Here is a 17,560-nt window from a genome sequence, read left to right on the forward strand (position 1 = left end):
TGATGGAGCAGCTGGGGTAGGACAGGGTTTGAAAACTTCTTTTGCCAGCATAGATGCTTGCACAGCACATATCTTGCCTGCACTCTCGCAGTGAGAGTAGTCTGGCTTAAAAAAGGCTCACCACTTTTTTGGAAAATGGAAGACATGAATGCCAGCCACGCAAACGGTTAAATAAGCAAAGCTGAGGGGCAGTCACTTCCAACAAAGGGAGCAGGAGCAAGGGTTTGGGGGCAGACTATGGGCTGGGGAACTCCAGGATCAGCCTTTCAGCCAAAGGATCCATGATATAGAACTACATGCTTAGAAAGCTTAATCTGATTAGTTTATCAGACAGGTTTTTGAGAAATGATTTAGTTGCATATAAATACATTCTCAGGGAAAATATACTTGATACCAAGAGGCTTACTAACAGAGGAATGACAGTTAATATAAATTAAAAATTAGATGCAAACATTAATAGTGCAGATAATTAGCCTTTGCAATAAATCACTAGTTAGTGGTTTCTACATCTCTTGGTATCATTCTGGAAAATATATATAAACCTAGCAAACTTAAGTTAGTAAGCTTAGTGCACAAGTACCTGGATAAAATGTCATAGCCTGTGATACCCAAAAGGTCAGAATATGTGATCTAAAGGTCCCTTTTGAATTTAGAGACTGTAACTCTACAGAGATAGAAATGGAGAAATTTTTCATTGCTGAGTGCTGAATAGGCCTTTCAAACACTTTTGGCAAAAGCAATCTTAACATGTTTATTACTGATCCAATTATAATTTTGGGGGAAAAAATACTATGGAGCTTCTGGCAGTATGAAATGAAGTTGTGACTATGCCTTGACTTGTATAACGTGATCTGTGAGTTGCAAGGTGGAGCAAGCCTTATTTCTAACGTATTTTAAAAGGGACACTCAGTGATCTTGCTTAGTTCACAGTAAAGGGGAAGCACAAGATGAAGAACTGGTAGGTGGTGTAATGTATAAGGGTGTAGAGGTGTATACTTGTTGATTGACTGCTGATCCTGCTGCTGGGTAAAAGATTTCTCTTTTATCTACAATTAACTGATAGTTAATCACTGACTGGGAGACAGGGGTGCTTCCCCCTGAAGTGTTATATATTTTACTTGCATGAACCTGGGGAGGAGTGCTATCAGTCAGAAAGTTGCTACAATACTGATTTCAATTGTCTGAAAATAATGTTCACTAGTGTATTATTGCTAAATGTTTTGTAAGAAATGTTATTTTTAGTAGGCCATTGAGAAGCAGTGTCTATTGTTTTAATTCCAAAACTTCTCTGCCTCCATCCAGAATATTTCTGTGAATATATATCATGGCAAATCTCAGCAATATCCTTTTAAACATACAGGAATAATCAAACCTTTATATTTAGTGCTATTGAAAAAACCCTCCCTGTTTGAAAAAATAAATCTGCAATGTTTAAATAAGACAAAAGATGTAAAATATAATAAAAGTCATATAGCAATGAAAATCTTCTTTTGTTAGTGAACTGCATAATTTCTATTATGGAAAATGTGGGGGGGATCAGTTTATTTATTGACATTAGAACATTTTTATCAAATTGTAAGAAGGTAGTTTTTCCTGTTACTTAAAAATGTTCATGTATCTACAAATGTAGGAAGCAAGAAATTATGATTCAATTCTTACTAAGCTATTAAGATGTTTAGAATAAAATTATTTGAGGCATTTTTAAAGAACCTTAAAAATCTTGTTTCACAACCAGAGCAGTCTGTGTACAATGTTTATCCATAAACAGATTTGTAACACAGAAATACCGGAAACTGATTTTTTTTGTTTGTTTTTTGTTTTCTATGATTTAGCACTGTAGGCAAGTGATATGACTGTATCCAAATTTGGCATCTGGCATCATCCTGACACTTTTTTATTCTTTTGTCATTAATTTGTGAACGAATTATATCTACAGATACTATGAGAAAGAATTGTAGAATCTTATACAGACTGAATTAAGATTGCCGGGGCATCAAGATACCAAGTCTGCCTAAAAGAGAAAACTTTCTTTAGATGACTAGTCTCTTCTGTACCCATAAGACATGTCTTTATTTTATGCTTTGCAAGCACTGTTATGCTGCCATTAATGTGTGGACAGAGGAAAATGACTGCTAACAGAAGTGGCTTGAGGGAATTAAATACAATTGTCTTATGCCCTTATCCAAGTGTTATTTTTTTCTGACTCATGGCATGATGCAACATTCTTGACTAATGGATCTTCTTGGATCCATAGATCTACATATACCAGAACTCTGTGCCAGAGCCTGCTGACCCGCAACATTGTCTTAATCTTTTAATGGATTGTTTTGTTAGCTTATCAGAAAATGTGCATGTTTTTACTAGAGTAACTCATGACATTTATGATGCTTTTTTTTTCATTTGTACTGTATTCACTCTTGACTGTGGTATTTTTTTTCCTTTCATGCTAACTGGTATTTTCTACCCACTCTAGGGTCCTCCGGGAGGTGGAGGGCCGCCAGGAACACCCATCATGCCTAGTCCAGCAGGTATTGAAATATATTCAGAAAAAAATAAAAGCAAATTATTAAGGGCTTTAGGAAGTACACAGATTCCTTTTTTTCAGATTTTTCTATACTATTAATGCAGACAAATGCATAAATCCAATTTATATACATTTTTCAGCAAGCAGCAGCTAATGAAAAGGTATTAGTTTTGTACTTTCTGTGTCAGTTTTTCTTAATGCTCTTTCACTCTCTTTCTCTCTCTGCTCTGTTGCAGAGATATAAAGCATTGTACTGAATCTCTACAATTCAAAGCAATTCATATCTCTGGCTCTTGAGCCCATCTTTTCTTGCATTATTTTAGCAATAGCAAGGAAAAAAAGAAAGAAAAAAAGAAAGAAGACAGAATATGTATTTGTTTCTGCTCATATCCTTTAGGGCAATTCTACCAGTTCGGAAATCAGGAAATTTCTGAATCCTGTGCACGTTCCACTGTAATATCCTATGGGATAGACCTGATCAATGTATAGCTCTTGAGTACATATGAATCACAAGCATGACTGCATCCTCTGGCTATGTCATCTGACTGACAGCAGGGTAGTACTGGACAATTGCTCTGCTCTGTCCTGCAATGGAGAAGTAAGGCCCCAGAGGAACGATTGTCATGTCCTGTTTGTGATCTGTTCCAGCACTTCACTGCTGCATTGTTTCTCCCAGTTTCATGATCTGTATCTTGGAATTCTGGCCACAGGGAGAATTTGGCCATCCAGAAGATTGGCCACCATTCCTATTCAAGTTTAAAGAATCAAGGAGGAGGATGGGAGGATTCAAGACGGTTAACTAGATTCTCAAGGCTCAGAGTTGGGCAGCTAGATGCAAGTATCTCCCTCCATCAGTGTTCTGCAACATATCTGACATGAAGGAGGAACTGCAAGATTGGGAGGATGCTCTTCTCCCATGGATAGCATCAGAAATGTGTTGAAAAGAAACTAATTACATCTTACGAAACCCAGTATTCAGTAAATATTTGGGCTCCTTTTGGCCAACATCTGTCTCTGTAACACACTTTCACCAGCTAACAGGGACTTTTTCACCTCAGTGATGCTATAAGTCCTCAGTCCTACATGTTGTTGTGGTCCTTTGCAGCACAAGAGGGTAGGGGAAGTTTCCTAACTTCCTATGAAAACTTCTTGCACCACTGTAGAATCTTCATTAAATACAATTCCAGAGCTTTAAAAATGCAGCTTGAGATAAAGAGTAGGGCTTCCTTGTTCACATAATTAGTGAAAAAGATGATCAATGTGAGCTGGCAGTTAAAAGCTAAAATCTCTTTTGACATAGAAACAAACCCATAGAGAGCCTGCACTTTTAAAAACAATCAGCACTGCAGTTATGTCATGTGTAAGTTGTCTCTGTGTGCTCTGAATAAAGCTTCTGTTGAGGAATTGTTTCTATTTTCAATTAAAGAAACGCTAAGGTGTTTTAAGGCTTCTGTTTTCCAAAATATAAGAACACTTACACATTGGTCACCTGAGAATTTTGCAAAGGTACTCACTCACCTCTGAAAAAAAGCCCTTCCAGCTCTGAATGTTTCCATGGCCCAATCAACCCATATGTATTCTTTATGAAAGCCAACAGAACACAGGGATGCGTTTCTCTGTGGAGAGCCAGGGTTGTTTGATTCAAAGGGATCTGGTAGTCAAATAACTTGTTGTCTACCACCTCGAACGTCAAAAATAAATTTTATCTGCTAATTTTAGTTTTTCTAACTTTAGGCTGAAAGCTTTTGGTTTCCTTCTTCTTCAAACAGTATATTTGAATGTTGCAGGGATGCATAGTTGTCTGTGTATAGTGGAATTATGTACTCACCACAGTTAATGCTTAGAAAACTATATCAGAAGGGTAAAGGAGTAGTCAATGACCATTATTTTAACTGCCCTGTGAATGCACAAATACATTCTTGCATGCAGTCAGGCTGCAATCCCACTTCCAACACACTTCAGTCTGATCTAGGTTTTCTTGCTTTCACTAGTTCTGACTCAAAATTCCCCCATCACCTTGTCTTGGAAAAAGATTTACAGCTCAGGAGTGTTTTGTGCATTGTTAAGCTCAAAACTCATGGTTCAAACAGATGGAATGGTCTTTTGGAGATACTAGATATTGAGCTACTTGCCTGTTCTTTTACTCTTTTTGCAGACACTATAGAGGTACTGTTTTTCCAGAGTTGCCTATAATTTTTAAAGATACACGGTCCCCTTAGGGATTTATTTAAACTTTTCTGAGGTCATTTTCTGCTCAGTGAACTTTGTTGTTACATGGCCTATCTCTTGTCAAGTTCCCTTGTGAAAGGTTTTTTGCCTAATATGTCTACTGATCTGCTGCATTTTTTGCCTTCTCCTTCTTACAAATATTGATGAGGGATATTAAGACTTCGTGTGTGTTAGCAGCAGGCATTGTTTTTTTCTGTTTTCAACTAGGAGAGTTCAGTGAGTTGTATTCTGTATGTCTTGTTAGTTAAATCTTGCATTTCAACTCTGGAGGTGCTCCAATTTGAAAGTTCACATACACTGATTGGAGAAAAAAGGCATATCTCTCCTCTGGTTCTATGATGTGAGCTAATCCCAGACTAAGAAGCAATATAGCTCTGTCAATGTCTGGTAAGGCCCAGTAAAACTCTTGGCAGAATTTATTAGCTTAGACATCACACTGTGCCAACATGATTTTGTTGGTTTTGGACTCAGGCCAGTTTTGAAGTATTGCGCCACTCTGTACCATGAAGATATATCAGCTAAAGCTGTCCTTTGCACAGTATTCCACTGAAGAGTTAGATATATCCAAAATCTAATAGGCTGACACAGATGAGGACAAAAGATTTTTATTGGCTATGCAGACGTGAAGTCTGTATAATGAGAAGCTATTTAATGATTATTACAGATGGAAAACAAATTACAGGAAGTATTTATATGACAGAAACTCCTGTTTTATAGAGAATGTTGAAGATGAGTGAAGTAATTTAGAACTCCAGGAAAAAGGGTTTAAGGAATTAAATAGTTACAGATACTTGGTGATTTATAAACCTTTTAACAGTCAAGCATAAAACTAGAGTCTAGAAGTAGTCACCTAGGGACCATTGCAATTATTTCTTTTCATAGTTCTGTTGTGTGGTAGTAATAGATAGCAAGGGAATGAAATCTTCCATTATATTGCCACTGTGTATCAGTGATTCAGGCATAGAAATAATATGAACAAAATGACAGGAAATGTATTAGGTGAGTAGTTTTATTGAAAGGTATATATTAGCACTTAAAATAATCTCTTATTACAGATTCAACCAACTCTGGAGACAACATGTACACTTTAATGAATGCAGTACCACCTGGACCCAACAGACCTAATGTAAATATAAATCTAGTTATATTTTTTTGAATTATACAGCCTTGTTTTATCCAAACTTCTACATTCCCATGACATATGATTAATACCAAGTTTTCCATTTTAATGGGTGACACATAAGTTGCTTACCCCCATCGTGTCCTTTTTAGTGCTTTTAATGTTTTGCAAATCAGTCATGCCAATACATACAAAGTAATCATTGGGGCCTATTTTTCTACAAGGCAAAGACCTTAAAAGCATGTGCATGTGAATCTTGGAGATGACTTAGTTTGTCACACTGCGGTGCAGTAGACTTCTGTACAGTATGACCATCCCAGGAGCTGCCATCAAACGTTAGTTTCTGCAGGATTTAAACTTTCATTATAAAAAAGTCTCTACTGCTGGGGAGGGAGATGCAAACCATTGAAAGTGACCCAGTGTTACGTTGCCCAACCACTCCATGAAAAGTGATAGAATCAATACCTTTAAGAAGAAATAAACTTCCCTATTCATCTAAGTAGGGTGTTAAGAATGAAAAATAATAACATTTAAGTATTTGCCTCATTAACTACTCTACTGGTGACTACTTTAACCCAAACTTCAGCAGTTCTATAACTGACAAAAATCTTGATTTGTAGAACTTGTTTCTTTTCTCATTTTTTTCTATGCCTTCAGTTTAGTTGTATTTTTCTGATTACTACCATACTTTGCCTAACTACAGTCCATGTTTTGCGCCTTTTGAAAAAAGGCCAGTAGAACTTTAAGAATCTGGATATCTGGATATTGCTAAATCAGTGAATTTAGCCAATGCACTGTAATGCTAATGCCTTAAAGTTTTTGAACAACTGGATTTAAGGTTAATATCTGAAATCTGACAGAAACTGTTCATACTGCAAAGGTAATGCAGAGTACTCTCAGTATAGGCAGGGTGGGATTTGAAAAATGTTAATTAATCACCTACTCATAGAAGTGAGTAGTAAAATTCTCTTTAATTTCAATGGAAGTATAGGTAAGTCAGCACTAACATATTTGAAAATCACACACAAAGTATTAAGGTATATCATAAATCATTCCTAAGTCATATGCCAGCATATACAGATGAGTTTCTCCAAAAATCATGAGGATAACATTGGAAAAAGTAAACAAAAACAATAACAGTTTTTGCAGTCTTCACTTTCACTTCACTTTCACATACAGAGATGGAGCTGTGCATTTTTCCTTTGCTATTTTTTCTGAGAAATATTTTCTTTTTATTAGATTATCTACAATAAATTTGTACAGTAACACCAGTTTTTAATGTCTGATCCTTTTATAGTTTCCAATGGGGCCAGGGTCAGATGGACCTATGAGTGGACTGGGTGGAATGGATTCACATCATATGAATGGATCATTAGGTAATGATAGTAAATATTATGAACATTGTGAATTTTCAATGATCAGTGACATTTTCTATGACTAGTTCTCTGAATTATGTGGAAGACTATGTAAAAATCTTTTAGGCACTAAAAAGCTTTATATACATCAAAAAGAAATATTAAGATACTTTTTAAGCATATGAATTGGCATATATAATGCATCTCTGGAAGAAAATTACTGAATGTTATTTATATAACAGAGTATAATTTTAAACCAGTTGACTAAAACTGCTCTAAAGCTATACCATCACAATAACGTAGAAGTGATGGCATAAGATCCTTTTCTCCTTGCCTCTCTCTCTTCCTCCTTCAAAAACTTGAGAAGGTGTCTTTGTGACATGCTGGTGCAAGTTCTAACCAAGTACATGGAAGTAAATTATTACATATATTGATCTATGTGTTAGGCTGTTGTAATCCCAACAGTCTAATGTCACTTGTTCTAACATTAGTCTTCTGTCTCTTAAGTGTTAGTTTTATTATTCCCTCCCCATAAGCAGCTTCAGACGTGGTTATTTAACACACCAAGAAAGAAGATGCATTCTTGTCAGGGTATGCAGAGGCAGGAAGAAGACTGTGCTGTTTGACTTTTGACACTATGATTTTTGAAGGACTCCTACCTAAGGGAGAAGCCTTTCACAGTTCTACAAAACATGCACTGCTTTATCCTCTGACTAGCCTAGTAAACTTTTTTTCTTACTCTTTGCTGGAAGGATGATAGACACTTGAAAGGGATTTGAGCGACAAGCTGCAGCTCAATAAATTGCATTTAAGCCTTCCTCTTGCTTACCGACAGGATAAATAAATACTTTGTATTTGTTTGTGCTTATAGCATAACACCAGGCCAGTAACTTTGAATACAGCTTCCATGTTCTGTTCTTTACTTCTACCTGCACCAAGGAGTGTGGGTCATACAGGCAACAGCAAGGGGAAACTTAGTCTGCAAAGACTTCTGACCTCTTTCCTCTTCTATCTCCATTTCCCACCAGCAAGGTTCTCTTTTACATCTGGGAGCTGGCCTTATGCATCCACAGGGCACCAGCAACACTCTGCTGAGTAGCGTTTTCCTTTATGGGGAAAAACTCAAGCAAGCTACTACATATGTAACAGGCATGCACAAGCCAAGCTGTCACAGTTCCCCCTGCTTCTATCCCTGAAGAAAAGCTCTATCATCTTCCCAGCACAGACAGAGATCAACGTTAATCCTTGCTACAGTTAACACCTTTTCATTCCATACTGCCATGCTGGGTGAAAAGTTACCACAGTTATAGCTCAGAAGTTGGAGATTATGAGACAAGATGTATGATCAGGTAAGAGCAAGGGAGAAACTGGAAAAGGCTATGACAAGATGAGAAAAAAAATAAACTTTAAGGGGAGACCATCAAACCTCATTTAACAGATGTATTCTGAGCAAGAGAACAGTCTTCCTTCTGGGAAAACAGGTCTCTGAAATTCCTAGATTACTTTGGTAAGGCCATCTTGTGACCTTATAGCCTTTCTTATTACATATTATAATCCTAAAACAGGTTGCTGCTTTAATTAATAATGATGCACATCATTATTTTGAAGCAAATGAAAAACTTTGTAAAAGTTAATCACATCTTTTTTTGTCACTTCTTATAGCCTGAGAATTATTTCTTAGCTAAAGGAAAAATTACAATTGAAACAGTTACAGAAGGATTCTATGTCTACCTAGCATTTGGTTAGCTATTTTCTTTAGTGAAAATAATTACATGTTTAGTCAAATTAATTACAGCTATTTCATAAGGTTAATTTCATTTCTAGAATGGAACCTGAGTTCTTTTAGGGGTATAGGACTGGGAGAGATCTCCTGCATTTCATTTTGTGCTATAGTAGGCAGCTGTGTCACATAATCACAAGCACAAATTGGTCAAGCTCCATCTTGAACACTTTCCTAGCTTCTTTGCCCACAACCCTTCTACTGGTTATCTGTTCACAGCTTTTATGGATAGAAAGAAATCTTTCTCTTATTTCCACCAAAAATTATCCATTTGTCCATGACAAAATGACTCTTCCTCTTCCTAGTGTTTATGTATCTGGAGCACTTATAGAGAGATATCATATTCCTTCTCAGCTTTAATTTGCCTTGCTAAGTATACCAAGCTATTTCAGTCTCCTCCCACAACTCCATTTTCTTGATTGTTTTTCTCTGACACTCTTCCAGTTTGAATTTGTCTTCCCTGAAAATAAGTGACCAGAATTGTTTACTGTCTGTTGCTGCTAGAAATGCTTTTCTTGATACATCCATCCGAAAATTATATTTCCTTCATTCTTGGCTTCACCCAAGTGAAAGCTACAGCATATGAGAAAAATTCTTTTTGCTAGTCTTGCACACATTATATTGAGTTTTATTTGGTTCCTATTACTCTGTTCCTTTTTAGAATTACCTACTTTCTTCCAAAAGAAATTATTTTCAATCATCAGTATTTGTACTGCATCCAAAACTGATGTCATTTCAGCCAATTTCAGTAGTAGGCTTCTGCTTTTGGGGGCAAAGACAATGGTGAAATACCCCCTCTCCCCCCAGCTGATCCTGGAGATACTCCACTAGCGATCTTCTAGGGAGTTTTGGATAGCTAAAGTTCAGTAAAAATGGTGGTTATTTTTCTCTGGAACATTATCTTTTATTAGTTATCCATGATTTTACTTTTTTTCTCAACTGAAGCAATGTTTCCCTCAGGTGTATGTACCCCAAATGAAATGCAGTAGCTGTTCCCTACCATGGCTAAAGAGAACAGGGAGGTTGGACATATCCTTTTTTGAGCCATGCCAGGCTGTCTCATCCTAAAGGATGCCATTGAAGGACCTGATACAGATCAGAACTGTATCCTTCATTCTTTTCCCCCTTTTTGCACTAGGTGTGTACACAGAGAAGGAACTACCATTTTTCAATACTGACTGTAAACCCTTCCTGAGAGAGACAGTGGGATGGGAGAGTTCAAGCATGGTTATGTTTTAACATATTGCTGTTAAACCATATTTTTTAATATGATAATATCATAGATATCATAGATTAATTTCAGCTCAAAACTAATTGAATAATTATCTATTTTAATTTAAGGCTCAGGAGACATGGACAGTATTTCCAAAGTGAGTATCTAATAAAATATTCAGAATTTTTAGAATGATATTTCACTCTAAACACATCTTCTCATTGTCTTTGTTAAACTTTTTGTTATGTATCTACATTTTCTGCTTGTGTATGCTCTGGAGGCTGTGCAGACAGAATTAACATTAATTGAAAGTTTAAAAACAATATCTATAATCAATAGGGTGTATAAGTAGACTTATTTCCTATTGCATAATGGTGTGTGTTAATGAATGTGATTAATATATGTCCAGTTCACACTCTGGTTGGTCATGTTATACTCTTCCATACTGGTAAGACAAATGAATATCGGTCTAATGATCAATTCTAGTTAAATGTAAATTTGGAAAATGTCATGAGGATGTTACTTTTATGCGCTGCATGATTGCATTTGTCACCTCTGTAAGGCAATGTTAATATCTTAATCACTAAGTCCCTAAAAGCAAGATTAAAAAGTAGTTGCAGAAGAAGCACTGTTTTGCTATCACAACCATTAAATAGTATATGCAATGTGAGTTTAACCTGCAGGGGGTTGCATCTATAAAAATCATATCATGCTTGAATGTGTCATTTCTTTCATAAAAATAAAAGCCTACTACATCTGTGATCATTATTAATTTAGGGACTTACTCAAATAAGGAATTAATGAGCTTATTCGGTGTTGACAAATTGGTAGAAATCTGTCCCTGTACAAGACTGTGTTTTGTACTCAGCATCTGCAGATGTAACTGATGGAAACTAGCAAAAATACCACTAAAACCATCTCCCTGCACTTCTGTGCTTTTGATCTGTAAATACAGAAATTGATGAAGGGGTTGTTACAGTTAAAATTTTATAACTCATTCATTTGAAATTACTGTAACAAAATTCTGATCAATTTCCAAAAGACAAACACGATGTTTTGTTCTGAACGAATTACCTGCTGAAGTTTCTTGGGTGAGCCAGGACTAGGCAGCACAGCGCTCTGGCTACACTTCTCTTGGGACAGACTTTGCCACTTCCCATCTGCCTAAGGCCTGCGTGCACATGCTCTGGTCACACGAAGGATGTTACTGTAGATACACTCTGAGGCTCGCACTGAGATACGGTGAGATAAAAACATATATGTCAACAGGGAACAAAATATTTACCGAAAATCTATAGATTAAAATAGAAGATTGTAGTATGAATCTATTTAAAACACACTTTCAAATGTTCAAAAGGCAGCAATCAATCTTCAATTAGTGATACATATTTGTATATCCAAGGTGGAGGAGGAGGAGAACCTTACACTGTTCCCCAATTTGGTGGGGAGATGGGAGAGAGGTGTAGCTTATAAAGTGCGCTTGTGTACATGTGGTGTTATGCTGTGTTGTTTGTAATGAGTTTGCAGTCACTGCCAGTATAGAAGACATAATCTGGCATCAGAAGAAATTCATCATAGGGCAACACAGTCCTTTTAAAATTTGATAGGTGATTTACAGCCTCAGAACAACTTTCCCTGGCCTTCCCTGGAGAGCAGGACCACAGCAGTATGTCTCCTAGCTCATTTGGGGGCTATGAAGGAGCAATATCTATAGCAATGCTACATTTTTTAAGTTTTGAAGATCCGTAACATGTTCAGGCCCTGTGAAGAGTAAGAAGAAGTGAAGAGGGGTGAAATGATCATGTTGCCTTAGCTGTGCTCTGCTTAGGTGTGCAGTGATTGATGCAATATAAAACTTCAATGAGATAATAAACATACAGCACATTTTTAATAATGTCCATACTTTTTCTTCAGCTATTTATTTTCTTGCAAAATGCAGCATTTTCTCTTAGCTTGTCACTAAAATTATTTTTAAAAACCTGTATTCAACCGACTGATATTAAGCATCAGCATACGTGCCTACTATGAGTATCAGGAACTCTAAAACCTGGATCCAAAAATTTACCTGAAAGTCTCGTAATTTGTTAACCTTAATAAGTATATCATGGAAATCACATTTGATGCAAGTCTTTTTCAAATAATTAAAAAAAAAGTGATGTTTGCTTGGGCAGTAACAGTACTGTGTTGTTATACTATTATACATAATAGCTTTTAAATATCTTTTTCTGAGTAGCACTCTGCCCAGTATGCAGCCATCATTAATGCTGGTAGGAGTGTTTGGGCAGAGTTTTGTAGATAGCATTGGCAATTTCAGGTAGGTAATAGTACTTAGTGCTTTTACAACTTGATTGGAAAAGTTCTGCGTGCAAGGAATAGCAGATTTCTGGGGTTTGATGCATGCACAATTAATATGTGGCTGCCTTCCAATTTTGTGCAGTTACCAGGATTGTACTTGCTCAGTCTCCCTTTATACATCACCAGCTAGTTGTGCAACTGGCTTTTTCACAAGTAGATTTTCAGATTACTAATTAATGTGGCACAAATTTTTCACTGAAATTAATACAGTTTGGGGCATGTGGTGCTAGACATTCAGATGCAGGCACAGGATCTTGATGGAGTAAAATACATGTTAAGAGGAGCTGATCATCTATCCCCATGAAATGTAGAAAATTAATCCAGTCTTGGTAGAATCAGTACAGCTCACAGAATTCATAGCTACATTTTGCAGAGGAGATTTTAATCTAATTGGCAGAATGGCAAAACATGAAGTTTTCATGAAATAGATTGAGATGGGGGGGGTGAATGAACTGAAATTATGCATGTTAAATAAACATTAATAACCAGTGTTTCTTGCAATGCCCATGGAATTTGTGCAGTCATCAAAGAAATACTTGCTCTGAAACAACTCAGCTAGTGCTACAATGCTAGACCCCATACTGACCATAAAAATAGCCCAGGAGAATTGCTATAAAAGCGTTTATGTCAGGAATTTGAACCTTTGGGGTGCCACACTGTAACGATTGCAGAATTTCAAAGCTTAGTACTACACAGAGCAAGATAAAATAGGGGTAAATCCCCAAGAAATGAAAAAAAGTGGGGGACCATCATATAAAATAACTGTGACAAGGCCTTAGCAGTTTTTAAATTATATTATATATTCATAGATTTTAAGGCCAGAAGGGACTGATGTGATTGTCTAGTATAATCTCCTGCATAACACAGGCAACAGGACTTCCCTGAGTTAATTCCTTCTTCAGGTGCAATAGTTGTGGTTGAACTAAAGCAGCAGTTGTCAACCTTTTCCAAGTTGTGGATCCCTGAATATGTGCTATACTAACTTTGTTGTATAGCAGACTTAATTTTCTGATACTAATTAGCTAGCTAATTCTTTTAGTTGCCTTTGATGGACCCCTCACGTGTTTTGCAGTGATTCATGGAGATCTGAGGATCACAGTTTGAAAATGAGTGAACTAGACTGTGAAGAAAACCAAAGGGCTAAGGGAGGGATCTTGACCCTGCTCCATAAGCTATGTTTCAGGTGCTAATTAAACCACTTATGCCTGCATGGGGTTATGTAATTAATTCTACATTTCATCTATACCTGAAAATAAATACATTAAGATGAACCCAGAAACATATTTGCTAATTCCGGTGAAAATGGTGATTTTCCTTTCGGGGGAATATGGTCAAAACTTAACAGCAGCCTTTCAGTATCCATGCAAAATTCTTCACTCAAAGTTTATCCTCTTGCAGCCTTAGTTGTACTAAATGAAGACAGCATGCATTTATTTTCTAAGGGTAGTATGTTTGTTTTTTTAAGAAGCTTCATAAATCTCTATGCTAACAGAAATACTGTGTTAGCATTGTAACTGAGAATTAACATAAGAAAAAGGACAAATTGACTTACGGTTCTTGCAGCTGTTCTCATTTGATCTCTCTGATCAAAAGTACTACTTTGAGTTGCATTTCGTTAGCTTGCATATTGGTGATACTAGCTTTGTGTTAAGTTTATTATGACATATCAAACTTTAAGCCTGCTGCATTTGTATATGTAAAATCTCAACAGCAATATTATGTTTAAATTTTCTGTATCACAAAAATTCAAGGGAAGAACTGTGGTAGATGTAGTAAATGTTTTAGATGAAGTTCATGATTTCACTCCTCCCTTTCCCTGGCCATTCCTTTTGCACCACAAAACTTACATTAATAGGAGTCTAACACTGATGGAAAGGGAATTATCCATGCTCCAGGCATGGTAGGGTACCACAAATCAATTTTGTACACACCTAACTAATTATAGTGTCTACAATGATCATCTATTAGCTATTGACTCTGAGTATTTTCTGGGACACTTACCTAATTTTACTCTTTCTATAACTAACTGAATCTTGAAAATGTTTTCTGAACATTGTAGAGGTGGTGGTGCAGGAGCATTTCCAGCAGAAAAGAATTTATCTTCATAAAACTTTTTATTGTCCTTATTTATTAGCATTTCAGTTGCACCTAGTTGCCCAATCCAGTGGCTGGCTGCTATTCAAACATCTTTTATCTAAATCTCTGTTAACTCTTTGTATCTATAAATTCTGTGTATAACTGCTCTTGGTGATTTAGCAGCTCAAAATTTGAACTAGAAGCTATTTCAACAAACCAGACACCATGAACAAAGACTCCAAATACAGGCCTTGATTTGCAAAGTTCCATGTGGCCTGTATCTGTCCACATGTCTACCTTAAAGTATATAATCTGAGTTCACATATATCAGACACATGCTCGTGGTCTTCACTGAATTTGACTGTAGTGATTTAATGTAGTTAGAGAGCTAACTCTTATTCCTACAATGCCATTTGTAGTTTATCCTGACTGCAGTAGTAGTAGATGCTGGCTATAACCTGAAAGCAATAATTAAAGGTAAACAGTTGTTACTTCAGGGGAGAAAACACAGGTTAAAATTAGTAATTGAAGCATAGAGAACTCTGCAGAGGCTTATCTTTCCTCTTCAGAAATCCCAGTGCATTGTATGGACACACTGATGCTTTGACACACTTGATGAAGCTGGGAAAGGAACTAAAATCTTCAACATTTAATCTGTGTTTTAAAATCTTGTTTAACAGAACTCTCCCAGTAATATGAGCATGAGCAATCAGCCTGGCACTCCCAGGGATGATGGTGAGATGGGTGGAAACTTCCTAAACCCTTTTCAGAGTGAGAGCGTGAGTATTTCTTTAAGCAGTTTTTTACCTGGCAAATCTTTAATCTCTGGATGTTTATTTAAAAAAAGAAAAATAACAGAACAAACAATTTGGTAATATACCTTTAATGCAGAGTTTTGCCTTACATGTTTTTTACTAGCTCCTAAAATTATGGTATTGATTCACTAAAAAATTGTGCCAAATACTGTTAGAAGTTGAGCTGTAATAGCAGAATGGGAGAGGTGTAGATTTACTGCAGAAACTCTTCTTTTAGATTAAGAGGTCAGTTGTCAATGAAAGGTGTCAAGTAGTAATGATTACACCATACATACTCAGCAATGCGCAATGGGCAGTATGTGAGCAGCCTAGATATGCGTAATTGGTGGATCTTTACATTTGAGTGTTTCAACTTGTAGTTGCTCAGCCTTTGACTCCTGAACAAGGCATTTTGCAGGACAAAAATGTCCTTTAGAATGGGATTCACACTGAAGTGTATAATTAGAGGTCCAGGAGATCTCATATTGAGAAGATGCAGCCTGCTTTTAGAACCAGAAAAAGCAAAGATGCCCTCTAGTGTTCATTATGAGACAAATGGCATTTTAAAAAATGGAGAATGAGGCAGCAAAACATGGTATAAAATACATTACAGAACAAGACTAGTGTTTTCATACTCTTGTGCCTGAAGTTGGGTTTCTAAATCCACATTTAGGTTCCTAAATAGAAGTGGCCTGATTTTTCAGAAGTGCTGAGTGACTTCAACACTTCTATTCTTATTGGAATTCACTGCTCTCAGAAGTGAGTGCAACTTCATTAATTATGCCAGTGGTGAATTTTAGCTCAGAAATTATGAAGAATAAACAGTTTCTCTTAGATTATACCACAGTCAAATTGCATGGCAAATTTCATGGAAATCAGATTTATTTTTGGTTTTGGTTTGCTTCTTAAACTAGTGAAAAGAAAGAGGGAGCATTTTGCATGTTAGCTTTCTGTGTAAGGGCATGTGTTCAGATTGTTTGGAGTATCGGAGAAAATTGGTTTGTACAAAGCAAAAAGACTGATGTTTCAAAATCTGCAATAAAGCAGTAACCACAAAACCACCATTAAATGTGATCCTTGGTCATGGTAGTCCTTGACTCTCAGTTCAGCGTGCTTTATTTGTACTGAGGACAGACAGTCTGATTCTGATTGCAGGCCAGTTCACCAAACCAAACTCATTAAAAGAAGGGCATCAGTTGTACTCAAAAGACAATTCGTTTTCTCAGATATTTACTGGATTCTGGATGCTCCTAGGTGTTGTTTGCCTACCTGAATAAATCTGGGACTTAATTTTCTCAAAATTTTGCTATGCCTTCTGTATACTTCTAGGTATCAGTTCCTCTCCAGCACAAGTCACATTTCAGTTCTTGGGAACTGTCTTGCTTTCTGATTCATGTTTTCTTACTCAGCTACTTAGAGTAGGTATTATTATGAAGTAATTTCGCAGGCAAATTTCTGATCCAGTTCACCAGGAGTTTTGCCCGGGGTGGAAGGGGGAAAGAACTTGATTAATAATAAGTTAAAAATCACAAATAAACACTGGTTTATCTGCACTGGGTTGTCTTTACAGAACACAATATAAAAAATGTCGCATATTCCTTGTCCAAAGTGACTACCCAGGAATCGATAATTTTGGCTCTGATAAGGAAATCATTTGGACAGGTGCTTAATTTTAAGCATTGGAGTTGATCTCCCTCATTGGCTAAAGATAAGCACACTCTTGCTAGCTTTGCTGGCTCAGTATGAGAGGGCTGAGCACATGATGGGGGTAAGCTCTAAAGCAGGCAAACCATCAGAGACATGACAGGGGGCAAAATGGATTTTACCCAGGTGGTCCATTCTATGTAGCTTATGTGAGAGAGAAGATCCGTCTAATATGCTCTTTCTGAATATGCTTGGGCACTTAGAAATGGCCAGCTCCAAACTCTAGCTCTGGCAGTTTTTTATTACATATCTGGTTTTTGCAAAGGCAAATTAATATCATTCTGTTTCTTGTATCAGTTTTCATCACACGAATACTTTTTGCATTTGAACATTTTCCTCTACTTAGAAGATTTCAGGCCAATTAAATATTTCTGCAGCCTGCAACTTTCAATTAAAATAAGAATTAAAAT

At 36.6% G+C, this 17,560-nt stretch overlaps 1 protein-coding gene across 2 annotated transcripts in view; it reads left to right on the forward strand.

The window, feature by feature from the left end:
- SSBP2 (single stranded DNA binding protein 2) overlaps nucleotides 1–17,560 on the forward strand; it is a 192,723-nt gene that overhangs the window by 169,284 nt on the left and 5,879 nt on the right. For both annotated transcript variants that reach the window (XM_067316051.1, XM_067316052.1), the window contains 5 exons: nucleotides 2,474–2,528; nucleotides 5,809–5,879; nucleotides 7,171–7,249; nucleotides 10,350–10,378; nucleotides 15,333–15,431. In XM_067316051.1, coding sequence (XP_067172152.1) covers nucleotides 2,474–2,528; nucleotides 5,809–5,879; nucleotides 7,171–7,249; nucleotides 10,350–10,378; nucleotides 15,333–15,431 — 333 coding nt within the window. The remainder of the gene's footprint in view (nucleotides 1–2,473; nucleotides 2,529–5,808; nucleotides 5,880–7,170; nucleotides 7,250–10,349; nucleotides 10,379–15,332; nucleotides 15,432–17,560) is intronic.

The sequence above is a fragment of the Apteryx mantelli genome, chromosome Z (genome assembly GCF_036417845.1).
Source record: "Apteryx mantelli isolate bAptMan1 chromosome Z, bAptMan1.hap1, whole genome shotgun sequence".
Taxonomy (NCBI): domain Eukaryota; kingdom Metazoa; phylum Chordata; class Aves; order Apterygiformes; family Apterygidae; genus Apteryx; species Apteryx mantelli.